The following is a 24,008-nucleotide window of genomic DNA, read 5'->3' as shown; positions in this document are numbered from 1 at the left end:
ATGACGTTGTTAGAGAGAGTTTCCCTGAGCTGTTTTGAGGACGCACAACAGCGCATTTTGGCGGACTTACAGTGTTGGTGGTGGGATAGAAGAAAGAGGTGGATACGTGGAGAAAGTACAAGTTGGGGGTTTGAGAGAGAGAGGGACAGAGGGAGATTAAGGTTGTCGTATAACGGTTTCCTGGCCCTGCTTCAATGCTGCTGCGCGTGGCGCTAGGCCAATGATATGCCGACGCTAGCGCCGACATGACGTCGCCCGCGTGGCTGTGAACGTGGCTGACGCCTGCGCATTCTGAGATGGATACATGTCGGAGAAGAATGGGAGAGAAACGTAGCGATTTTCAAGTTAATTAAATTGTTTTCACATCTAATCAGTTGGTGAACCCATAAGAAATGGTATCGCGAAAAACGATCAAGAGAATCCCACACTGTGCCTTGACGCAAAACATAGCCTTTCGCAATTACATCCAAGACCCTACACATCTCTCCAAGTTGGCTGGCCTCTCTCTACGAAAGGCGTCTTGATTGCTGCAGAAAGTCAGTCCTGCTTGAGATGTTGGTTGTGGGAAGCTTACCGTTGCTATCACCAAATGGATCGTTCTCGTCTTCTTCAGGCTCGCTGTCCGATTCAACAGGCTGCTTATTGGTCACGGGAGAAGGCATGGGGATGCTCGTGGGTCGCGGTGGCTTTGGTGGAGGAGCCTCATTCATGTCCATGTTGGCCATGGCCGCTTCAGCAGCGGAAACATTGCCTGCCTCGTTGTCGCTGTCGCTGTCGTCATCAATACTCTTGTCCATGATTTCAAATGCCATTAGTCCCTTGACCAGCTCATCATTGGCATTGAGCAGACCACCAATGTACTGTTCCGATTCAACAAGGTGAATATAGCGCAGAATTTGACGACGGAGTTGTTTGCACGTCTCGAAGCGGCGCATGACTTCTGCGTTTTCGCTGACTCGCTGTTGCTCACGATTGATAAGCTGCAACCCATTCAGCAGATTCGTGCTGGCAACGTTTGCTGATGCGATGGTTTCGAGCATCTGTCCCTTCTCTCTTTCGAGATTGAACGGCTGTCGCTTGGTCTTCTTGTCTTTCTTGTCCCTCCTGCTGAACAATGAAGAACTAGTAGAGGTACCGGGGCCGGGTGCAACAGGAGCACTCGTCCTGGAAGACGAACTATGCGACGGTTCGGACCACCTATTTCTAGGAGGAGATTGAGAGTGCTCCTCACGTTCGCGAGCCGCTTCAGCGTCTTGCTGCCGCACTATACGAGACTGTTGCGGCTGCGGGCGTTTAGTTCGAGGTAGCTCCTTGTGCAGCGCCGCTATTCTTTCGAGGCCAGGTTTTCCCTTGTACTCCGCTGCCCACCCGCGAAACAAGACATTGGCTTTCTGTCGTACATCAGGATCTACTGTATCGTCTCTGGCCAAGATACGAAGTCGCTCCAAGAGGGGTTCATCTGCAAACGTTTTTTGGAATCTTGTACCCGCATTCTGGATCAATGCATCCAGTATGACAAGAGCGCGTATTTGGCGATGTGCATTGCCATATTTGCTGTAGTGGTGTTAGAACCCAATATTAGCTAGGCCAAGTCTTAACTCACAGCTTCTTGCGCAAAGCTCGAGCTGCTTCTGTTGGTCCAGATGCTTGGATGCGGATAACCTCAATGAGGTCAACAACTCCACCAATATCCTAAGCCACTTAGCACCGAATATGTAGGCAGTTTGTGGGACTTACATTTTCTTCATATTGCTCGCTTGTCAGTCGGTCAATCTGGACCGTTACGGCCGAAAACACGTGCTTCTATTGCCGGAACCAGGACTTTAGTGACTTGTGACAGTGTTCAAAGAAACATAAAGGACAAGGGTTTTCGGATATGGGTAGTTCTGCATATGTCTCTGGCTCTTTGTGATAGTGCAGGCCCTTGATAGTAGAGAGAACTTTGAATTTGCCTGATTCAGGTAAACTCTGCTTTGGGGAAGAAAGGCCTTGGGGGTCACATGAATAGTAGCGATAGGTGACAGAAGGACGGCCCGGCGACTGGCCAGCAACAAGTGGCTCAACATCGATGCGCTGGACTTTGGGGACCATGGCTGAGTGAAGGGGAATTTAGGACGAGCGGCGCAGGGAATGGGAAGGGGGATACTGATGGAAGGGGGCAATTCTGGGGTTCAGGTGGTTTTGTATGCGACTGAACGTGAATGTAGCTTACCGGCATTTGCGATGGCCTTGAGATGGACAGCTGCTATATTTGGGTACAGAAAAAGCAAAATAGTCGTGAATGGAATATTCGTTCTGCTGTTACGAAGTGCTGCAGATCTGCACAGATAGGTGAATCGGTTTCCTCACCACGGTTTGGAAGAAGTTTGGAAGCTGATTTGGGGGTAGGGATCTGGTGTTACAGATAAGAATAGAACAGCACATGGACTGGGGAGAACACGTGCAGGCGAAACGTGCGGAAAAAGAGAGTTGTCCGAGGACTGGAGAGTTCGTGTTCTATGAAGGGAAGATGTTGTACGTACACGCGGTATGCGAGTGACGCTATCGCTGCCTTGATCCGGAAGCAGGTCACCCCGCAGTGGGGGGCTGAGTAAGGAAGTCACGCCCACGCGCCCATTACCTACTCCCTCCCTCCAACTAACTCTTGGGCCCCAATCTTCACTATCTGTTGCATATCATCTGACTCGCGATCAACTCTACAGAGACGGAATACAATCTGTGCAGTGAAAGAACGACTAAGATGGCGATAGAGAAGAACATCGATGACGCGTGAGAAGCCCGGAACGCCTGCATTCATCACTTCAAACTCCTTGCCTTTCCCTATTATAAACTAACACGAAGCCTGCAGGCAATCTCGCCTGCCTCAATTTTCTTCTGGCTTTACAGCAATCAACCATGGGCCGGTACATCGTGAACAGCTCTTGACGCCCGAATCATCGGCGGCCACATCAGTCCGGCCGAACCCAGCCTCATCACGGGCGATCAGCAGCCCGCGACGACGGCACAATCCAAGTGTTGCTCGATACCTCGGCTTGGGCAGCATCATTGAGCCAGATCATCTCAAAAACTATGCACCACAGCCAGCAAGACCAGACAGTCCACCAGTCGAGTCTGGGCGAAAGCGTGTAAGACGGGCTGATGACAAGATTATACAGCGCAGCTCCCGCACAAGAGAGCCTCCAGACAGACCTGCAGTATCGACACCCGCACCTACCCTGTACGGCACTCAACATTCTCAGGCTACCTATGACTCAAATGACAGTAGATCAATCATGGACAACCACGCTTTGCCCCAGTCATACTTTGCTCAACCTGAAGTTTTGCATGTGACTCCGATGAGCACTCTTGACTCAGAAACCGTGCGAATGAATGTTCAAGACGCGAAGAAAGCACCACATGTTGAGAGTTCTTGTTTGTCACTGCCTGATCGAGGGGAGGACGACGTAATCGGTATATATCCGGATACTGATGACAGCAACGTGCTTTGTCGGAACAACGATGGCATAACTACCACCAGCGATGATTATGAGTTCGACATGACAGACGATGAATTACTTATTTTAGCTTCAGGTTCTGATAGAACGTGTTTCGACATCCCTCACAACGTCTCAAACTCACCTGCAAAGTCCTGTCCTACAGATAATGAACAGAGGCACGCTAGTGATGACTGTAGTGAAAATGCACCTGAAGAAGCGCCTGCTATCAACACCTCTCAGCACACTCACAAGAAGTTCGTATCTCCAGTCACTCTATCTACCCGTCTACTGTCTGTCACCGGCGATGGGGGATCTGCAAATGCTCGGACCCCGATTGTCAGACCTCCATTCCCGAAACCAGCTCGCGACCGCTCGCCTATTATAGGCCTTTCGTCGAATGTAGTGCTCAGAACTTGTTTCCGGGTTGGTGAAGCAATTAACCAGAGCCATCAAGCATCAAAATCAGGGCAACAGATGCTCATTGAGCTGTATGCCAGGGTGCTTACTTCAGAGCGAACTGAGAAACAACAACACTTCACCTTTTGCGATCTTTTCCACGCCAAGCCCCCTTATGTGAAGGGCACTTATGATGCAGTCATCTGGAAGGTGGTGCCGTTGTTCGAATATGACAGCAGACGGCTGATGCAGCAAGGGCGAATGTGTCGATGCATTGGTACGATGAAGCGGAATGGCAAGGATCGGTTTAAGGTGATTCACAACATATGGGAGGCGACATGGGAAGACATTGAGTGGGTGGAGGGTATCGTGAGCGTTTAGGGGTATGGTTGAGGCAACGGGCACATGTGAGACGATCTGTTAGCGATCTAAGCACGGTAATGACTCTTTGGGAATGCGGATATGGCGAGATGCTCAACTAGATTTTGTCCTCGGAGTTTGATGGAGACAGCATGTAGCCGAGTGCGGGACGAGGCACCAACAGAGGTAACAGAGGGTGAGGTTATTTGTGGTTCGCACGTGACGATAGTAGGCCCTGATTAGCAGCCGCCCCGCTTTGGTGACATTGACGTCGAGCAAGGCGGGCCGGGCGTATCAATCGCAACCAAGGTTCATTCTTGTTCACAGCGCGTCGCTAATATAATGAGTTTCGCCAGTCGCCCTGCAGAACACTTCTTCTTCTTCCCCGGTTGCAATGTTGACGGCCACAAAGACGCCAGACATCACTAACAGACGCGAACCCGGTGACCGCGAAGGCGCCGTAATGGCGTCGCAGGTAGTGACAACACCACCAAAGACGCAGTCGCCCAAAGCACGGTCTCTCTCCGACAGCACACCCCGTCTCGAACCATCGCCCAAAATCCATGAATCCACACGCATGTCAAAGGACGACCACACCATCGATGCCAGCCCCAGCACCCCTCGCCGCCCCGACTTCCTCTCCAGAGGCCTCTCTCTGCAGATGCCCCCGAGAGAGTCGCACATGCCTAGCCCCGCCCACTTTGCTGCGCGTGTGCCTCTCTCACCGCAACTAGATGCGCGCAACACGTATGCTTCTCCTGGGTCCGTCCTGCCCCGCCGCTCCCGTGGTGCCGAGTTCTCGAGAGCCTGCACCAATCTCCATCACTCGACGCTCCCTGACCAGTCGTCTCCCGACTCCTCGCCAACCATCACGCAAAAGGGCATCAAGATACCACCGCGGAAGCCTCGTTCCAACTCGATGCTTATGGAATCGCCCAACGTGAGCATGCATGGGAGTGGATGGAGCCATGGGGACAGGACGGCACCTTCGAGCTCGGTTGGCAGCATTAACATGATGGGATCTGAAGACTCGAGCAGTTCTTCAGACGAAGTGGACCCGTTAGACCCTGATGATCACGACGACCCCATGATCACGACACCACAGGCTAAGACCAATGTCTTGTTTCCAGGTCTCGGATCAGGCAGCAACGGGCTCTGGGCAAACCTCTTCTCCCCCGGGGCACAACCCAACTTTGCGAGCATGCACCGCGCTAGGCTGCGCAAGGGCCGAAGTAGGAAAAGTTCGAGCTCAGCCAGTGGGCATAGCTCAATGGCCAGTCCCGGCCCAGGATCACCGCCGAATGGTAAGGAAGGTGGGTACTTTGCCCGAGAAGCAGCAATACGCAAGGCAGGCTCCCGAAGAGAGAGCCTATCACTTTTTGCCAACGACCTCCACATATCCTCTGGTAATGATAGTGGCGATGAAGCTGTCAATTTACCTCAGACTCCTGGAGTGGTGAGGCGGGCGGTTACACGGAGAGGCAACTTGCTTGTACGTTGCTTTCTATTTTCATATTACTGCTAGAACAATACATGCTAACTTGACCAGCCGAAATCGAGACAATTTGGCCGCATCAGAGCCGAGTTATTCGAAGAGGCGGCACCCGTAGATAGCGAGTTCCGCCGCGAAGCCGAAATCATACGGCAAGTAAGAGAAAGTGATGTAGACCAGGAAAGGACTTCGGTCACCGCCCAATCCTCGCCTAGCCTTCTACCTGCCGTTCCTGGACTGGATGGACCACTGGAAGGAGTACCGGAAGAAGGTGACGAAAGCAGTATGAGCCTCGATAACGCCAACGCCAAGGGATTGTTCGGTGTGTTTGGTAGTCTGCATAGCACTGGCCGAAATTCAACGAGCAATGGCTTCTGGAATCAACGTGCAGCTCACACTCCTCCGCCATCTTTCCCTCGAGCGGAATCATCAGCAATGAGTGAAGACATGAACATGGATTCGCCAATCATCGGCCCCAACGGTGGGGCATCTCGGGCGTCCACACCCGGGCCAATGCAACCCCCCACGGCAGCGGAAGCGCTGAAGAAGTCAAATAAACGCCGGCGAGATGACGACTTTGATGAAGCCTCAATCAAACGCCGTGCCGTCTCGCCAGGCGTCAGCGTTCATAACAGCCCTGTCATCTCTCAGTCGCCTGCTCAGCGAGACGGAAACCTGTGGGGAACAAGCGCCAAAGCAAGCAGAGAAACATCTATCAGTGGGCACTCGTATGGTGAGCGCTCAAATAGCGGAGGCAGTATGAGTATGACGCCTACATTGGGACCAAAGAGGATAGGTCTACAAGGCATGACTGACACGAGTGATGGGTTGATGAAGATGAGCATCGAGTAGGTGTGCAAAATGCGGTGTTTTACAAACTACGGGAAGTACACGTATGGGTTTTATTTCTGGCACGGTGCTAAGGGTAAGAGGGACTGAACGTACATGACTAGTTCATTCTTGCACTGGCTTTTTTTTTGAATAGATACCCATTTATCATCTTTCATACTATCACCAAGCTTCGAACACATTCTGGGTTCTGTGTCTGCTCTGCGTGTACGCGGAGTGACGGGTGGCCCCTGCACTCCCGCTGGACCCCGCCCCGCTGGGCTCCTCCGCCCTCGATGTGCGCCCGCAACTGTGCCAACACAACAAGCAATTGCTGCACCAAACAACCGCAAAATGTCACGAACAGCAGCCCTCTCTTCCTTTATTGATAGCGCACCGCCGGGTGAGGTATGTTCCCCTTTGGCACTGCATATTGTTCGTGTTACAGCGCCGACTGACCAGCAATACAGCTCGCGGATGTCACCAAAGCAATCAAGTCAATCCTCGGCAACGACTCTGTGCAGAACGAGCTCTCTCCCGCATTCCAAAAGTACAACGAAGAGCAATTCGCTACGACCAAGCTCCCTGGCGGCAGCACTGAGGTCCTAGTCAGCCAGTACAACTCGCTGGGCGACGGCAGGTACTACGACATTGACACGCAGAGCTCGTTTGATTTCGACCATGTCACTGGCAAGGCAAGCGCCGTGCAAAGCTACGTTGTGGAAACTTCCAACGACGACCTTCTGTACGTCTATCTCCGCATCTCCAGGCGCTGGTGCCTAAAGAGATGGCAGCATGCTAACCCCCCACCTTAGCAAGAGCCTTAACAAAGCCCTAAGCACACACGCTGCAGAACACTACCCCAAGTCCTCACACGGCGTGTACCCGATCCCTTCATCCTCCAACTTCGCCATCATCACCGTCGCAAACAAGTACTCGCCCACAAACTACTGGAACGGCCGCTGGCGCAGCTCATACACCTACGACTCGTCCTCGGGCAGCATCACAGGCAGCATAAAAGTCGACGTGCACTACTACGAAGACGGAAACGTACGCCTGCTTACCACCAAGGAGGTCAGCGTTAATGGTAGCGGTGCCAGTGGACCGGAGGTCGTGAGGAAGATTGCAGCGGAGGAGAAGAAGTACCAGGAGGATTTGAATAAGGCGTTTGCTAGTTTGAGTGAGGGCGCGTTCAAGTCGCTGAGGAGACAGCTGCCGATTACCAGGCAGAAGATTGAGTGGGAGAAGATTAGCGGGTATAGGTTGGGTCAGGATATTGGTGGTGGAAGGAGGTGAGAAGGTGGCTTTGCACAGACGATGATGGTTTGTCAAGAAGGTTTGTCAATGGGCGGAGGCGATTCGTAGCGATATACCTAGCAGGAATGAAGTACTGAATGCGTGTGAATGATAAACTGTCCTTGGTTTATCCATCTGTATACCTCAATGATGCTGGAGGAATATGGCATGGTTAGTAATGTTCCCCGCAAACAGAAACTAAAGCACCTCACACGACACAGCAATAATTCCAGATTAGGTTTCTGATGGAGCAAAATGGGTGTCATACGCATATACATAATCGAGAGAAAAACATAACTCAGATCCGGAAGATTGACGGAAATCAACAAAAAAACGCCCGCTGATTGGAGAGAGACGAACAAGCCTGTCTCTGTCTCCCTCTCTCCCGACCACCACCCTGAAGACAAAGGAGAAAAAAACGCCAAACGAACCGATTCTAGGTTCCTGCATACACGTGGATTGAAAGACCCTTCCGTGTGATATTCGAAGTCGTGAAGAGAAAAGCTGATATAATCTCCCTTGGCGTTCAGCGATGGAGAGAAAACGAAGAAAAGAAAAGGAGGTACAGGAAATTTATTTAGTGATGAAACCAAGGTAATCAGCGACGATGAGAGTAACCATGCTATGAGCATTTCGTTAGCTGGATGTAACAAAAACAATGTAGGGAAGGAGAATAAAAACTTACGCATGCGGTGCAATGCGCACATAGTACGTTCCAAAGCCACGATAGAACCTGAGCAATCCTTCTTCCTTGGCGACCTTCTTAAAGCAGTCAAACATGCCCTTGTACGGTAGCGTTCCATCGGGCGCACGTGTCTGCTTCTGCAGGCGCGTCTTCATAAAGTCAAAGGGGAGGGAGAGGAAACTAGCGAAGAAACCGGCGATAGCGCTTGCCGTCAGCGTCTGCGAGCGGCTCGACAAACTGGTATGTTGCAGCTGCTGCTTTGCTTCTGAGAAGAAGGCGAGCTGGCCAAAGTTGAGGGCCATGGCGCGCACGACGGTCGGGTAGCTGCCGGCCCAGAGGCGGGTGACGCCTTCGGCCTTGCTTATTCGCACAAGAGCATCAATGACGGATGTGTAGTTTGCGCGCTGGGCGGCGGGTTTGAGGCCGTCGGATTGCATGCGGATGAGGGCCAGGTCAGCGGGGTTGCCGACGATGGCGGCGAGACCGCCAGCAGTGAGGCCAGCGCCTGCGCGCTCCTTGAAGCCGATTGAAGTGCCATTTTCTTTTGCTCGTGCACTTAGGGTCTTCATGAAGGTGTCGAAGAAGCCGAGCCGGGCGGTCGTGTACACGGCTTGGCGCAAGATACCAGCACTGAGTCCCGTGTAGAGATCTAGCACTTTGCCCTGTGCAACGATATCCCGGAGTACACTGATGGGTGTGGGTTTGGGGCCGGTCTTGACTCCTTCACCGGCGAGTTGGAGGCGTACTTTGACCATGTCGACGGGCTGGATGACTGTTGTAGCCGTCATGCCTGCGATGCCGCCGTTTATAAATGGTAGTGCTGCACGCATAAACGGTGTGTGAAGAAAGTCTGAAGTGGCCTTCCTGGGGTTCTCAGCTGCTTTGGACATGGCGGAGGATGCGTCGCTGAGGACTGATTCTGAGGATTGCTTTGCGTTTTCGAGGGCGCGGGCAGCAGGCATCTTAAAGGTATGGGTGGTGGCTGTTGTAGTTGACATGGCAGGCGTCAGCAACTGCACGTAGTCCTAATCCCAAGGATTTCTGTGTGAATGGGGCAATGATATAAAGGGATAGTGCTGTTGGGTATAACGCTGCGCTATGCTGGAATGATCAAACGGGGAAAGCAATATAGGAGAGGACTGAAGTTGGAAAAGCCGACGAAGGAGACTGCCATCTTAACTCTATATGCCCAGGGACGATGAAACTACGACATGACGCGCGCCTGTAGCTCCAAGCCACTTGCAAGAGCCTCATGTTGCGATACAGGTTCCAGACGGTATGCGCCGCGGCCGTGGACATTGTCAAGGCTAGCCTGCTATGACATGGATGTACAGTTTGCGCCCGACGCACAGTAAACATTCAAGGTGGGCTTGTGACGGAAAACGTCTCCGTGTGCAGTGACCCTCCTCTTTCCGATCATACCCGCGCCGTCACGTAGGGGCACAACATGTCGGTGAATAAGAAGAAAGGGTGTTGGGGCGTACCTCGTGCTATGAAGTCTGTGCGGAGGTGGATGTCCCGGTCCGAGTAGGAGACGAGTGGGGTGTGGGTCGGGCGGGCTTAGAAGTGGATGCGTGCTATGGCGTACGTGCGTTCGACGGCCGGCTTCAGTGCTTCAACAATGTTGCAACAGAAAGTGCTGAGAATGTGAGGAAGATAAACGAGGCTGAAAGTTCAGTGAAGAAGTGAAGGGATCAGAAATAGCATGATCGTCTACGTATTGTCAACAAGTCAGTCCACTGGTGCCATGAATTGAGGGGTTGGACGGCCTTTCCCCGCATCGCCGTGCTACCCAGCGAGCCACTGATATGGAGAGCTGATGTTATGCGCATTTCCATGGCTGCCCGTCCAATCAAGCCTGACGGGTTACCTGTGCTCTGATGCCATCGTCGCCTCACACGCTTCAACGCCATGGCGGAGCAGCAAAAGCTGGAGGCGCTTGTGTCGCGTGTCGGACCCAACCTCTCGTCCGTCTCTCTCTCCGACGGTTGCTTTCGGGGACCTATGCCTGTCTCCGGGTCAAAGGGTTCAGTCAGATCTTCAGGCACGCCATCCTCCAATGTCTCTCCGTTGCCCCGTGTGCGGAACCGCTACTATGCTGTACATAATCACGAGCAATGACGTCTGTCGCAGCAGCCACCTTCGGCCAATCCATCCGTCGCAAACACGCCCTGTCACATGCCAACGACCACCTGTAGCAGTACATCACCGTACATAAGCTTCATGTCAGGTCCTCACCTAGTTGTAGGCAATGTGACCTCAGCGCGCTTTTCTGCACCCTAATCGCCTCTTCGACAATCGCGAACGACAACCGTGCATCGTTCTTACTTACCAGCCGCGCATGGCATGCACAGTGCTTTTTGGGCCGCTTCGAGTACTTATTGATATACCGCCTTTTGCGCATCTACTTGGAGCAAAAGGGTCACGCCGGTTTTGGTCAAACGCAGGGTCTTTCCCGTGCTTGTGAGCCGTTCAAACAAAAAGTGCTTCCTGCGCGGCTGTGGATGCGCGCTTGAACGTACCCGAGAGGTATCCGCGGCCGTAGATATTTGCTTCTGACGATAAGCACCGAGATTCTGCTGGCCCCCGATTGAAACCACGGTGGGTCTTTCATTGATGTCTAGATGCACGGTTTTCCGAGCCCATGCCCGTCAACAAAAGGAAAAGTCATTTCGTTTATCCGAGGAAGCTGTCGGATAAGCCGAGGATACAGCAACATCGGCTTGTCTGCAGACGTAACACCTTCACAAAGGTTTGCGACAACTTGATTGGGGAATATCGCTGGATAAGAAAAGACGGGACATTTACCGGCAAGTGAGTGTGACGCTGGACTTGGGCAGCAACTTGACAATCTCAACGCCTCATGCATTTATGGACTATCCATCACAGATCTGCGGGCATCAGTGCGTCCTCCCGTCTGAGCCTCAAACTGACAGTTCTCCGTCGCTAGCATCACCTCGGTCCCCGGCACTACCTGACGGGACTGGCTGAGATTGCTTGTCCGAACTAGGCGCTTGCATCTCATCCTCGGAACTTTCTTCGGCTTCTGCAAGCTCAGCTTCCTGCATGCGTCTGATCTTGCGGATGAGGACTTTGTTCGAGTGCACATCGGTCTCCGTGAGCATCTGGCCGAAATTGTCAGCATAAACGTTCACCTGGGTGGCACTCAACAATCAAACAAAACGGAGGAAGCCATGCTTACCTGATTACATCCGGTGACTGGACAGTCGACTGCTTTTTGTTGCCCGATTCTGTGAGGACCTCGCCGAATCATCTCGAGAATTGCATTCTTTTCAAAAGTATGCGGACACTTGTTGCTTGAGTAAGGCTCTTTGAACTGCTGATATGTGATTGGACATCGCGTGCTGATAGTAGCTCGGTCTACGACAATATCATCATCGTCGTCGAAATCACCGCGCTGTGTGCTATCAGTGATTCCTGGCGCTGGTGATCCAGTCTCGGTGAACCAAGTATCTTCGTGGCCCAAGACAGGACCACTGTCCCCGTACTTTGCATCATGCACTATTCGCTTGAAGTCGCGGTATTCGTTATTGCGGGCATAGCGCGCCGTAAGGGAAAGTGATGTATAGGTATCTTTTTCGCGTTGCACACGCGAGGCAAATAATTCGCTTGCACCGGTGAGAGCTATTCGAGACCCATCAATAGGGGTCGGGCCGGGCGTAGGGCCTTCATCCATCTCAGTGTCTCCGTCTCCGTCAACGTTTCGGGTACGCCGCTGAGTGGCTGTTTGGCTCTGTGATTGTCGCTGCGTTTCTCGCTGCGTCATTTGGGTGCGATATTCTTCTTCTAACGTTATAGGTGCATGGGTTCTAAGCCAATCAAGTGTATCATCAATTCTCTGCGCCGCAACCCCAGAGTCGATGACTGCACGCATGCTTTCTTCCAGCTTCGTAGTGGCTTCTTCTACCTTCAATTTCAATTCCTCCATGTCTCGCTCTTCCACGTCTCTATCCTCCAGATTTTTGCCCGCATCCCACTTCTTCTTCCGTCGTGCTATGTATTCGGCATGATCGCGCAGAGTATCGTTAACGTTCTCAGCACTGGCAGTGATGGCAGCAGCAGCCTGCTTGCTGTGTCTTTTGACGTCGTTTAGACTGCGGCCCTGCAGTTCGCGCAACGCGCGGGTCGCCTCAGTATCAAGAGGGTGAGACGGCTTCTTGTACGGTGGAAGCGTGTCGGCAACAGCATTGCGGCTTGGGGTAGACACTCCAGACTGGCGGCTGGCAGTCGGTCGAGCCGTTGATTGTCTATTACGAAACGACATGTGGAATTGTTCAAAATGATAAACAGGAGACGCTTTGATCCGCACGAAAAGGTGACGCGGATGCGGGGGACGCGTCTGTAATTTAGCGCAGCAATAGCGCCTTCGCCAAGTCACATGATCATCTACTCGCGTACTTGGACATTTGTGTCTGCAGCTGGAAAGGTTTAATGGACCTATAGTAACGAAAGCATGTAAAGAAGGGTACTCATAAACTGCAGCTTCCAAGATGAAGGGAAGAACTGCACTACTCAGAGAATCACAATCCTACTCTGAAATCCCCTCTTCATCGACTTCGATATCCCTCCAAAAATACTAGACGCTCTGTAACCCCACCCCAGCCGTCGATTGTATGCTTCCTTGCCAGCTTAGCTAATTCATACCCGTCTCCGCTTTCTACAGCCGTATCGTTCTCCTTGCTCCATATACCCCTTTCACTAGGCAGAGGCTTGCCCTGCTTCCACGCATCGAGCACTTTGACAGCAAGCTCGGGACGTAAGCCTGTACGTTTGAGCGCTGCACTGATGAAATCGTTGGGAAACCCTTGGGCATTTTGCTCATCATAGAATTCGTTAATTTCTTCGGCGTTGAGCGGTGGATCGGGGTCGCCCGAACTAGTAGAGGTTGTGGAAGGTACTGGAGAAGAGGACAGGCGGAGAGGTCGGGGTGGGTATTGAGGGTAAGTGGCTTCACCTACGTCCTCTTCCTGGAGGGAGCGGCGAAACTCTTCCATGGATTGTGTTGTGGATGCATCAGATTCTGGAACCTGAGGCGAGGAAAACAGTAGCTCCTGTTGAAAATTCGCTTCTTGGGCAAGGCCAATTGAGCGCGGAAACCCGTCTTGAGTAGGTGAGGATAGAATCGCCTGAGTATCGAGATTTGACACTTTCTGGCGCGTGGCTCGTGGCGTTGGCGTGTTTGAACGTAGATCATCTTCTGAACCTGTTTCGTAACCTAGTGGTTGACGCAGATGATCTATGTCTAGAAACTCGTCGGACTCGATGCTCTCCACTTCCTTTTCTGTACCCTGCTTATCCAGCTCAACCATGGTGGCCTCGTCGTCTTCTACAAAGTCGGATATATCTAGCCTAGCCTGCTCCTTGATGGGCTCTGGCTGAATTGTGTCTTGCGAGTTTGCAGATAATGAAATCTCCAGTGGCTGCTGTTGGATGCCAGTCTTTTCGGTTGGCGTCTCTAATGTGTTGTCCTTGGTAGGCGTTGTACTTCCGCTTTTCCGTCGTTTGATAGGTCGAGGTGACTCAATCTCTTCTTCCTGCTCTTCTGTCTCATCATCTTCTCGTGATCGTTTTGTGAACTGGTCGTTTTTCTCGAGATGGAGTTTGGGGAACTCGTGCTGAGCTTTCGAAGATAGCGATCTCTTAGGTGCTTGTGCTGTTTTGGTAGAGTTTCCAGTCTCCTCCGAGGCTTGCGCAGTAGCTTTTCTATCCATAGCCAGATATGGTGCTTTCTCTTCTATCGATAGAGAGGACCACTGGTTTATTAGGACGATATGTAGTGCAGCTAACATGTAGGTCAATCATGACTGCATCAACGATAGATACATAAACACTTACTATAACCCCTACCAGGATGTGCATTCAAAGTTTCCTGCTTCTTTTCGCGGGCAAAGAACTTGTAGGCTGACGGGACTTTGTTGTTGTGTTCGTTATTAATCAATTCTTCGAAGCGTTCATTGTTAAAACCTGATGTCTGCACTAGTGTATCGCCCTCTACTGGAACTGTGGACTGTGCAGCTTCTTCCTCTGGTTTGACCAATTGAGAAAACGGTTGGCTGATTGACTGACCCTGACTGTGATTGTCTTCATCATGCTGCTTCTCGACTTTTCTCTTCATCTTTTCCCTTTTTGACACTGGATCGATGAGCCATTGCGGACGAACCACCTTTTCAAAGTACTGCCGCCATTGTACAGCGGTTTGATTGCACTGCTCTTCTGCCCATTTTTCCCATGCCGAATCATACTCATCGCTCACTTCTAGGCTGTTGATTAAATCCGCAAAGGCGTAGAGTTCTAGCCAATCATCCAGAGTAAACAGTACTTTCAGCTCATTGACACTATAGTCTTTTTTTGCGTTGGTCTCTTTTTTGGCATTGGGTTTCTTCGCAGTCGTTTCCTGCTCCTGTTTAGATGTATGTTGTTTGGTAGGGTTGGAAGACGATGAAGCTGGAGGCGTACGTTTATTGGCTTGGTCGGACGAGGGAGACGGAGGAGCATTGTCAGGTAATTTGAAGGCAGATGGAGGGCGGTTTCGGAGTTGCTTGAGATAGCGGTCACGCCATGATTGCCATGTGTGTTGTGGGTACTGTATTGGTTTAGCAGACATACTCGTGCCAGACTTGTTTGCTCGCGCTTACCTTCTGCTCCAACTGTTTGTAAATCTCGTTCCCACTCACAGGGCTACCGCTTGACTCAGCTTCGTGTGCCCATTTGTAGAGTATTCTGTCTTCTTCTGCTGTGTATGGCGTCCTCCCGCTCTTGGTAGGCTGGTGGATGGCTCCCGGTTCTCGCGCCTCGCCCAACGGCGGACCGGCTGGATGGTTTTTGGGGTCGCACAGTTCTCCATTCTTAATTGACTTGGTAATAAACTCGTATGAGATCGAACCCGGTGGACAATCTCTTCGAAAGTGATCGGCAATCATATAGTCGGCCTTCTTCTCCAGCAGCACAATCTCTCCGCCATTGGCCTTGATCTCATCCAGCAGGTGGTTGCGCGTTGGCACGCGCTGCGCGACCCAGAATTTTTTACCTGCGAATAGGTCTCCGCAGGATTCGAGATCGAATCCCTCTTTGACATCTTTGTACACAACAGATGCCGCCATGGTCGGGTTGTTACTGCCGCGCTAAGTGGTGGTGAGTCGACGCGTTACTAGTTGAGCTGTGACGAGACGCGCTCACATGTGACGGAGGATTCACGCGGGGTCAGGTGTCGGCAGCAGCCGCGTAGTCCCTTCAGCCTGTTCCCCATGATGCCTTGCACACACACGACTTGGTAGACCACAACACATCGTGATAATGATGCGAAAGTAATTTTGGAATTCCTTCCCTCTTTACTCCGCCATGCGACACCTATTACAATCTGACCTTCCCCCATCATGACTGTCGCTCGCACCATCATCATCTTCACTGTCACAGTGTCCCTTGTTACCTTCATAGCCTTTTTCGGGCGGCTGCCAGCTTTTAGGTATCTACTCTGTGCGCAAGTGATAAGATTGTCTCTAACAAGTCTAGAAACACACCCATTGGCTTCCTCAACCGTCTCTTCCTCATTCATATCCCCTCGGCATTTCGATGGGTCGACCTCGCTCTCACAAATGGCCGCATCACCAACGGTGGCTCCCGCCTGGGCCACTATCTTATGTACGACAAGCATCCGCTCGTCGTGATCTTCTTTCTCGGCCTGGTGACTGCATGCGCTGTCATGTTTCTGCCCGCTGTGTGGCATCTCATTGGGCTGCACCACAAGCTCTTCGCCTTTGTCATGTTGCCACAGCCGTACATCTTTCTGTACCTAAGTGCGAAAAGGAACAACCAAACATATATAAATGCAGCGAACCACGCTGAGCAGATGCGGCACTATCCGTACGATAGAGTGCTGTACTACCCTGGCACCGAGTGTCGGACATGCAAGTTCCTGAAGCCTGCGCGTAGCAAACATTGCAGTATATGCAAAACATGCGTTTCAAGAATGGATCATCATTGTATATGGGTGAACAACTGCCTAGGCCGGGGCAATTACAAGTGGTTTCTGGCTCTCTTGCTATCAACGAGTATCCTTATTGCCTATGGAGCATACCTAGCCTACTATGCTCTCTCTCCGATGGTCTTAAAGCAGTACCTAAAGTACGAGGACTGGTATAGATACAAACCCAAGATTAGTGTCAGCTCTAAGAGCTGGGGTGCGTATTTTGACCGAAAGATGCATTACTTCCTCATGTACACGAGCATATACCTGGACGTCGGTGGTATTCGCGGATCCGGAGTCGGTCTACTCGCGCTTCTTACATGGCCGCTTCCATTGGGTCTCCTAACTTACCACATCTACCTCATCTGGGCGGGCATGACAACAAACGAGAGCTCAAAATGGGCAGATTGGCATGACGAAATGGCAGAGGGTGTCGTCTTTCTCGGTCACCGGCGCGAGGACACAATGCAGCAATACCGTAGCCCAACAGATGACGAGGAACCGCCCACCACCTGGCCTCTAGAGAGCAGGCATATTCTCATTCGAACACGAACCGGGCAACCACCAAAATCGCTACCTAGTCGCATCAAATCCGTCGCTAAAGAAGACAGCTTTGAGCGTGTGTGGAATCTAGCTGCAGTGGAGAATGTATACGACTTGGGCTTCTGGGACAATATCGTAGAGGTACTAGTGAACTAATCATATCGAACTAACACAATAACCATATACCTTGCAAATATCCACATGCCCATCTTTCCATGTGGCGAGACTACCCAACTAGCCATCCTTGCCGCTTACCCCAGACCCTTTACGCGTTCACGCATCAAAACCTGCTGGTACACCCTTGCGATGCGTGACGTCATGCTTGTCGCCGTCTCACCACCACCAACCACCAGGGCAACATACAAAGCAACTTATCTACCTAGCGTACTTTCTTGTAACACAGAAAAATAGTTCTTCAAATCCCGTCAATCCAAAAATATATCACCGTCTCGTCAAAAACTCAAAAATCAGATACAATGACCCAAGCCCTCTCCAAACAAAACAATCAAAACCAAGTCCAGCAGCGAAACCAAGACAGCGCAACTCAAGTCCATGAGAGGACTGCTAGCGCAAATGCATCTGTGAGTTTTTTCTTCTTCTTCCTTACCTGATTCATCTACAAAAAAAGATCCCCTAGAAAAGAATGAGATAAGAAATGGAAAATAAGAAAACTAACATGGGAAAAAGGCTGGTCTAAACCTCAACCTCTTCGCCGCTCTCTCCGGCGCTTTCAGTTCAAAGTCGAAAAAGAGCACGCGCCAGGAAGCGAATGGGGACAGTGTTACGGAGGAGGAGAGGTGGGATAGAGGTATGTGATCCCACTTCCTTTGCTCACATTTTCCCCTTATTTGTTTCCTTCATTCTTCCTTTCATCCTTTTCACCTTGCCTTGATTTTGGAGATTTTTATAAAATGATATGAGGGATGGTAACTGTTGGATTTTTTATGTGGTGCTAGACTAATGTATGCATGCGAAACAGGTGAAGCAAGTGGTATTGCCAGGGCCCAAGGGAGCGCGTACGCGGCTGCGAATGCGGAGGAAAGAGAAGTCAAGGCGAAGAGGGTTGATCATTTGGGAATTGAAAGGTGAGAATTGCAATGGGTGGTTTTAGCTAAGGGACGAGAGGGGATGGAGAGGAGAGGAGAGGAGACTCTTAGATGAGATATGAATTTTTTAATTTTGTTCATGAACATGGTTTATCAATCAGATTGAACATTTCTACACATGAGCGAATAAGTCCAAACAAAAACAGAGCACAGAAATGATAAATGAATAATGATAAAGAGACATTGGTATATCCCCCGTTACATGTTATCCAACGCCAAAAAAAACACCAAAATAATACCCACCCATTCTCTCCTTCTTAAAACAATTCAATCACACTGCAGCTCCAGCACCACCGCTAATCTTACTCAACCCCTCAACTCCCCTCTTAGCAGCAGCAACATGCCAGGGGATAGTCCCATTCTTCGTACCCCTCATTCCTCTCAACTTAGCCAACAAACCCAATGCCCTAAACTGTCCGAGGACTTCTTTCAGCAGTCCTTCAGCTGTCGTTCTTGTCTGTGGTGTAGGCGTCCACATAAGACTTGTTGTGCTTCTCTGACCCTCCTGACCCGGCCCAGGACTCTGTGGCGTGCCAGGATTGTTGGCATATGGATTCGGAAGATTAGAGCCACCAGGACTAGGCAGGTCTGAGGACGATATTGAGGAGGATGCCGATGCATTCGCAGAAGATGATGTACTTGAGGGAAAGGGCAAGTTGGTAGTGGCATTACGAGATGAGCCTACAGCGCCGATCCAGAGGAAGTTTACGGCTATGACAATGGGTCCTTGCTCTGCGTCTGGGATAAGGTGCGCGATGCTGTTGGATGTTTGTAATGTTTCGCCGCGTTTGACGAGTAGGCCTGATATGAGGGCTGGGCTGAACTGGGTCGTTGTGTGCGAGTTGTGCAAACGATGGGCAAGGATTATGCCCCAAGTGTCGTCAGTTACATCTATGAGACGTGCCTCGGGATCGGCAGCTGGATCTGTGGCCGTGGGGTCGGTGGCAGGTGTGGCGGCGGGTGTAAGACCCGGTCCTGGATCTGAAGGTGACACACCAGCTTGGGGTGTAGAACCTGGTGTGGTAGCTCCAGCGCCAGTTGCTGGGGTTGAATTAGGCACTGTAGGCGTGAATTGGTATGGCGGATCCGTATCAACTGCTGTGAGCAATGTGACAAAGACATTAATCTGTGTGGGGCATGAGATGAGAAAGACCCATGTCTCAAGCTCTTCCCTTTCAAGCACACCAGCTTTGGCGATGCAGACACGCCAGTTGACTCTTCGAGATTGTAGTATCTCGATAGTAGTTTGCCATATCTCCTTCGCAATCTCTCTGAACATTCTTGTCCCCAAGTAGTACGAGACGACTGCCTGAGATTTGCCACAGCTGTCAGTCCATGCAGCAGTAACCCACGCACCATCAAGACTGATGGCGTAGCCGAGATGCATGTACGTGTTCTCCCGCAACAAGTCCTGGGCTGGCTCGGATATAAGTTTGAAAGGGATATTGCGCGGTAGTGTCTCTTCCAGATGGAACGCAGGTGCTTTGTATATGCTCAGAGATGTCTTGTCACCACTTGGCGCACTGGGAGGGCATCGATCGTAGACCTCTCGCGCAAGGCCCATGTACGTAGATGGGTCAAGGATAACGGGTGCATCAAATGAAGCGACATACTTCATAGGGATGATCTGTAGCACGACATCTGGCTTCTGTGGCTGGTCTGGACGTCCTGGATGACCTTGCGTGTATGCCTGGAACAGCGCCCAAAAGGCCGAACACAGTTCCCAAACTGCTGATGACCCCCCAAAAGGATCAATCATGTAAATGACAAAGGCATCGACCTTGAAATCCTGTTGCTCTCGTATTTGGCCGTATTGAAGAGCGAGAAGCTTACCGAGCTGAATGCACGTATCTTTAAGAAGTTTGAATGTTTCTCGCGGTGTAATGGTCGAGGTTGCCCTGACGGGTACAAGGCCGCCTTCGTACTCTACCGCCGTCTCCACCCGACTGTGATTACCAAGTTTACAGCCATCATAGGCAAGCTGGAGGTTAAGCAGAAAGTTTTCCAAACACGGTCTTATTGCATCGCTGTGGGGATATACACAGAACGTGACAATGTTCTTTGGGTGGCTGATGGGGGAGAGTCCTAGTGTCTCCCAAAACGCCACCGCAGGCGGCAGTAGATCCCAGTGCGTCTCTGCACGACGCACTCTCAGGAATGGCGCCTGAATTTGATACATGTGACTCCCCGTGACTGCTGGGCTATCTGATTTTCGTGCAGGAGGTCTTTGCTGTGCTTTGGCCAGAGCGGTATAGTCCTGGAATACTTCGTTGACACCTGCCAATGTAGGCAGATCGCAATCTGTAGCCGTTGGAAAGAGGTTTTTGATAACATTGTACCAAGGCGTCTCGGCCACAGCGTCGTTGTTGAATTCGCTTCTTATGGGTGGGTCCTCGCTGAGCATATCAAGTGTTGTAGAGACAAGCTGGTCAGTCACAATCTGTGTGATGGAGATGCTATCCTTTGCACTCAGCGGCTTCTCATCTGGTACTTCATACGCGGGATCGGGCTGAGAAGTAGGGGTGTCGGGCATCTGCGCAGGGCCCGGTAACAAAGCAGGCAGACTGTACCGTGCCCCAGCTACGGGCCGCTCGGCTGGAGAAGGAACATTGACCAGAGACCAGTCCCAAAGACTTGGTTCGAAACTACTGAGGTTGGCTTCATCTAGGTGCAAGCCATACAAATCTAGCCAGTCACCTCCTAGGGATTCTGCAAACGAGGTCACAGACAGTGGGGTCGCGTTGCCCTCACTTTGCAACTTCCTCTTGGCGGGCATAGTAAGGCTATTCATGATAGCAGCAGGCGTCACCTCTACCTCTTCATCTCCAGAATCGTTGCCAGATGCATCCGACACCTCACTCGAAGAATCTGAATCGTCACTGACCGCGCGAGCTAGAGATGCCATCTCCGGGATTCGGTTTGCAGATGCGATTCCGGCTGCGAGTCGAAGCTTCGAAAGCAGGGGAAATTCTCTCAAGCTCTTCGGTTGTGTAGCACCAGTATTTCTAGCTGGGCTGGGACTGAGCTGAACTTGGCCAGTCGGAGTGGTGGGGCGATGTGCACTAAACCGTCCGCCCTGATACTTTGCATCAGACAAGCTCATCTTACGATTAAACACAACCGGGGTGAAGTGTGCATCAGGGTGACTCTCAGAACCTCGTTCTGATCGAGTGCGTGATGCTGATTTACGAGGTGGAGACGGCTCTAGCGCTTTGAGGATCTTGCTGGGACTCAGAGGCGGCGTAGGTGCCCTGGAGAATGAAACATTCCTTCGCACTGGTGATGATTTGGTGTCTCCTGAATTATCAGAGATTTCAATCTTGGGTGCTGGCATATGCGCAGGTTCTTTGCCTTTGGTATGATCTTGGCTCATCGCAGGCTCAGAAGCTGTAGCAAGTGCGTTCTCGAGGGCTGCGAAAGGATCCGACATGTCATCTTGGGCCTGAGGCTCCGTAGCGGCTTTGGGGTGTGGGTCCTGTGTAGCATGAGTAGGTGGTGCATTATCATTAGGTAGAGCAGGTGCGTCTAGCATATCAACGTCGTCATTATCCGGGCCATCAAAGAAATCGAAATCTGTATCGTTGATACGGTCACCGGTGTAACCGTCTTCCTCCATGTCCTCAAAAAGGTCATCGTTACCGCTCGATGTGTTGAAATTATCGGTCGCAGAAGGAACAGCTGGAGATGTAGTGACCATTTGTTGGTCTTCAGTCTTGGCACTGTCCGGTGGAGCAGAGATGTTGATGGCAGGATTGCTTCCTCCGGGTACTAAGACAACATTGGAAGCTGCTCCAGATACAGTCGGCGTGTCGCTATAGGATACCCCAGTACCAGGGGCAATTCCATCTGGCGGCGTGGGGTACACACCGCTTACTGGTTGTAAATCGCCATAGGTTCCGCCACGAGCGTTGAGCGGCGATGATGGATGTAGGCCAGGGTGTTCCTCTTTACGGCGGACAGCGTCTTCTTCGGCCTTTTTGGCCTTCTTTCGTGCTTCAAGAATCTTATCGCGGTCCGGCTTTCCCAGAAACCACTCTTGCGCAACATCAAGTGGGTCCTTGAAACCCATGGACTCTGGTGTCTCGAACCATCTCAGTATGTTGGAGTTTCCAGCTGCACCGATGGTGTTTGTTCCCGTAACGGTGAGATCCGTTTCATTTATAACGTGGAAGAAGCACAGTGCTCGTGGCCATAGAATATCCCGTTCTGGACCGACTGAAACCGGGCTCGAGAGAATGGGGCTTGGCGTCAGCGTGGTGTGAATCCTGACCCACGAGGTTCTCTGATCTAAGTCAGGCAAATCGTAGCCTTTCCAGCCTAGCCAACGCTTGACACCCGATTTCCATTTTTCAATATTTTGCTCTAGAGATGTTGATTTTGTACGTTTCCGGTGACGGATGCTAATTTCCTCGTTGATGGAATCTAGGGGATCTTCAAAACTGATGATGGTGGCTAGCACACCATTGGGTGCTACACGGATGCATGTGCCAACAAGCTGTCTCTCCTCAGTTTGAGTCGAGACGCTGCTCAAGCAACGTATTGTGTTCTTTCGGTCAGTAAAGGTTGATAGCAAAAGCGTGCCTGAGCTAGCCCAGTGAACGTTGATACTGGTAAGACGATGCACCTCTGGTTGGGGGTCAACCTCGGTTTGACCATCAGCAATGCACTTGGAAGCCTTGGATACGAATGTGCGATAATTCAAAGCTACCACTTGGCAGTCTTTGACAACATGGAACGAGATCAATGCGACAACAGACGATGTGAAGAGCTCATAGAGGGTGAAGCAATCAGGTGGTGGGGGTGGGTCAGCAGACGGTTGCGGATGCGTGCTTCCCTGTGCGGGTCTTGGATTATTGCCACTTTGTAAGCCTCGTTGAGGCGCGTTTGTTGAGGTTGTGTGATTCGAGGTAGCGGGTGGGTGGGGAGCGCCTGGGCGCATGGGGGGACGGACTAGATCGATGGCCTTGATAGCGCCCGTGTGTTCGCCTAGAAAGTGTCAGTATTGCAGTGGGATGTGTACGAGGGTCATCTGAGGGAGAAAACGGACGTTGCAAGCGGTAGCCGTCGAGTTCTGGCAGCTGGGGACTGGCTTGGCCTAGCTTGTCAACCGTGGTCGGCTTAAACAGCCAGAGCCAGGGGCGCGCGGCGTCGTGCGCAACCAGGTGGAGAGCATGGCGCAATTCAGCCTCGACAGCACGAGTGTCTTCGGAAGGGCTCCAGGATGGGGGTGGTTGTCTGGAGGATTGTGGTGAGGTGGTAGAAGTAGTAGTAGTAGTATTGGTGGTGGTGCGGGTGACGGAGATGGCTTGGTAGGCAATGGCTTCAAAGTCTCCTATCGCTTGCGCATTGGTTGTGCACGTCTTGAGAAATTCCATTAGAGAGACGGCTGCCCTCTACGGAACATTCAGGTGGTATTCGCGACGTATCTTCACTCCGAGGACGGCGCTGTACACCTTTTCCATCAACTGCGCTGCGGGCCGCTCGACGCGTCGCGCGCGACTGCAACGATTACAGCAACGAGGAGGGCGTGGAAGGGGAGATGGCGTCTCTCAAGCCGGCATGGTCTGGTTGGGGTGTCTGGTGTAGCGGATGGAGCATGGCGACCGCTGCTGCTGGCCGGCCCCGACGGTGATGGGATGTGTGGGCGCAGCTGGGGGTCCCGGGCGACGGTGGGGGATGGGCGATGATTAGGTGATGCGCGATAGGCCCGTCTTAGGAAGGGAGGTGAAGGGTTTCAGACACTGGCGTGGACTCGACACCGTATGCCGCGATGCGACGCCGGATACGGTAGGTAGGCAGGATGTGTATCTATGTCTAGATGTATGTAGTTCTGCTGGGGGGT

At 51.7% G+C, this 24,008-nt stretch overlaps 10 protein-coding genes across 10 annotated transcripts; 5 read left to right on the top strand and 5 right to left on the bottom strand.

Annotated features, from left to right (window-relative positions):
• Positions 1-331: 331 nt before the first annotated feature.
• On the bottom strand, positions 332-2,523 carry COCSADRAFT_37084 (uncharacterized protein). The gene is made up of 5 exons (XM_007701674.1): positions 2,213-2,523; positions 1,738-1,803; positions 1,604-1,692; positions 575-1,554; positions 332-527 (listed from the first exon to the last, which is right to left on the bottom strand). The coding sequence occupies exons 1-5, from the start codon at positions 2,216-2,218 to the stop codon at positions 475-477; spliced, it is 1,194 nt and encodes a 397-aa protein (XP_007699864.1). The 5' UTR covers positions 2,219-2,523; the 3' UTR covers positions 332-474.
• A 128-nt stretch (positions 2,524-2,651) lies between these two features.
• Positions 2,652-4,486, top strand: COCSADRAFT_199884 (uncharacterized protein). Its single transcript, XM_007702078.1, has 3 exons — positions 2,652-2,769; positions 2,849-3,326; positions 3,387-4,486. Exons 1-3 carry the CDS (start codon positions 2,741-2,743, stop codon positions 4,251-4,253), a joined length of 1,374 nt encoding a protein of 457 aa, XP_007700268.1. The 5' UTR covers positions 2,652-2,740; the 3' UTR covers positions 4,254-4,486.
• A 26-nt stretch (positions 4,487-4,512) lies between these two features.
• On the top strand, positions 4,513-6,751 carry COCSADRAFT_143093 (uncharacterized protein). The gene is made up of 2 exons (XM_007702077.1): positions 4,513-5,724; positions 5,782-6,751. Exons 1-2 carry the CDS (start codon positions 4,627-4,629, stop codon positions 6,574-6,576), a joined length of 1,893 nt encoding a protein of 630 aa, XP_007700267.1. The 5' UTR covers positions 4,513-4,626; the 3' UTR covers positions 6,577-6,751.
• Positions 6,752-6,769: 18 nt separating this feature from the next.
• COCSADRAFT_37081 (uncharacterized protein) lies at positions 6,770-8,260 on the top strand. Its single transcript, XM_007701673.1, has 4 exons — positions 6,770-6,960; positions 7,023-7,297; positions 7,368-8,019; positions 8,087-8,260. The coding sequence occupies exons 1-3, from the start codon at positions 6,907-6,909 to the stop codon at positions 7,846-7,848; spliced, it is 810 nt and encodes a 269-aa protein (XP_007699863.1). The 5' UTR covers positions 6,770-6,906; the 3' UTR covers positions 7,849-8,019; positions 8,087-8,260.
• A 161-nt stretch (positions 8,261-8,421) lies between these two features.
• On the bottom strand, positions 8,422-9,531 carry COCSADRAFT_90050 (uncharacterized protein; the record flags this gene model as incomplete). Its single annotated transcript, XM_007702076.1, has 2 exons — positions 8,422-8,470; positions 8,534-9,531. The coding sequence occupies 2 exons, from the start codon at positions 9,529-9,531 to the stop codon at positions 8,422-8,424; spliced, it is 1,047 nt and encodes a 348-aa protein (XP_007700266.1).
• A 1,926-nt stretch (positions 9,532-11,457) lies between these two features.
• On the bottom strand, positions 11,458-12,818 carry COCSADRAFT_89194 (uncharacterized protein; the record flags this gene model as incomplete). The annotated part of the gene is made up of 2 exons (XM_007702075.1): positions 11,458-11,658; positions 11,736-12,818. 2 exons carry the CDS (start codon positions 12,816-12,818, stop codon positions 11,458-11,460), a joined length of 1,284 nt encoding a protein of 427 aa, XP_007700265.1.
• Positions 12,819-12,963: 145 nt separating this feature from the next.
• On the bottom strand, positions 12,964-15,675 carry COCSADRAFT_37078 (uncharacterized protein). Its single transcript, XM_007701672.1, has 3 exons — positions 15,190-15,675; positions 14,390-15,137; positions 12,964-14,336 (listed from the first exon to the last, which is right to left on the bottom strand). Exons 1-3 carry the CDS (start codon positions 15,652-15,654, stop codon positions 13,102-13,104), a joined length of 2,448 nt encoding a protein of 815 aa, XP_007699862.1. The 5' UTR covers positions 15,655-15,675; the 3' UTR covers positions 12,964-13,101.
• Positions 15,676-15,927: 252 nt separating this feature from the next.
• On the top strand, positions 15,928-17,216 carry COCSADRAFT_171561 (uncharacterized protein; the record flags this gene model as incomplete). The annotated part of the gene is made up of 2 exons (XM_007702074.1): positions 15,928-16,016; positions 16,064-17,216. The coding sequence occupies 2 exons, from the start codon at positions 15,928-15,930 to the stop codon at positions 17,214-17,216; spliced, it is 1,242 nt and encodes a 413-aa protein (XP_007700264.1).
• A 531-nt stretch (positions 17,217-17,747) lies between these two features.
• On the top strand, positions 17,748-18,149 carry COCSADRAFT_89781 (uncharacterized protein; the record flags this gene model as incomplete). The annotated part of the gene is made up of 2 exons (XM_007702073.1): positions 17,748-17,868; positions 18,040-18,149. Coding segments are annotated over 2 exons (231 nt in total), but the record flags the coding sequence as incomplete, so codon positions are not given.
• A 288-nt stretch (positions 18,150-18,437) lies between these two features.
• Positions 18,438-23,541, bottom strand: COCSADRAFT_26642 (uncharacterized protein; the record flags this gene model as incomplete). Its single annotated transcript, XM_007701539.1, has 2 exons — positions 18,438-23,152; positions 23,214-23,541. 2 exons carry the CDS (start codon positions 23,539-23,541, stop codon positions 18,438-18,440), a joined length of 5,043 nt encoding a protein of 1,680 aa, XP_007699729.1.
• Between the last annotated feature and the right edge of the window lie 467 nt (positions 23,542-24,008).

This window comes from Bipolaris sorokiniana (assembly GCF_000338995.1).
Source record: "Bipolaris sorokiniana ND90Pr unplaced genomic scaffold COCSAscaffold_7, whole genome shotgun sequence".
NCBI lineage: Eukaryota > Fungi > Ascomycota > Dothideomycetes > Pleosporales > Pleosporaceae > Bipolaris > Bipolaris sorokiniana.
This window is presented reverse-complemented; position numbering and strand designations above follow the sequence as displayed.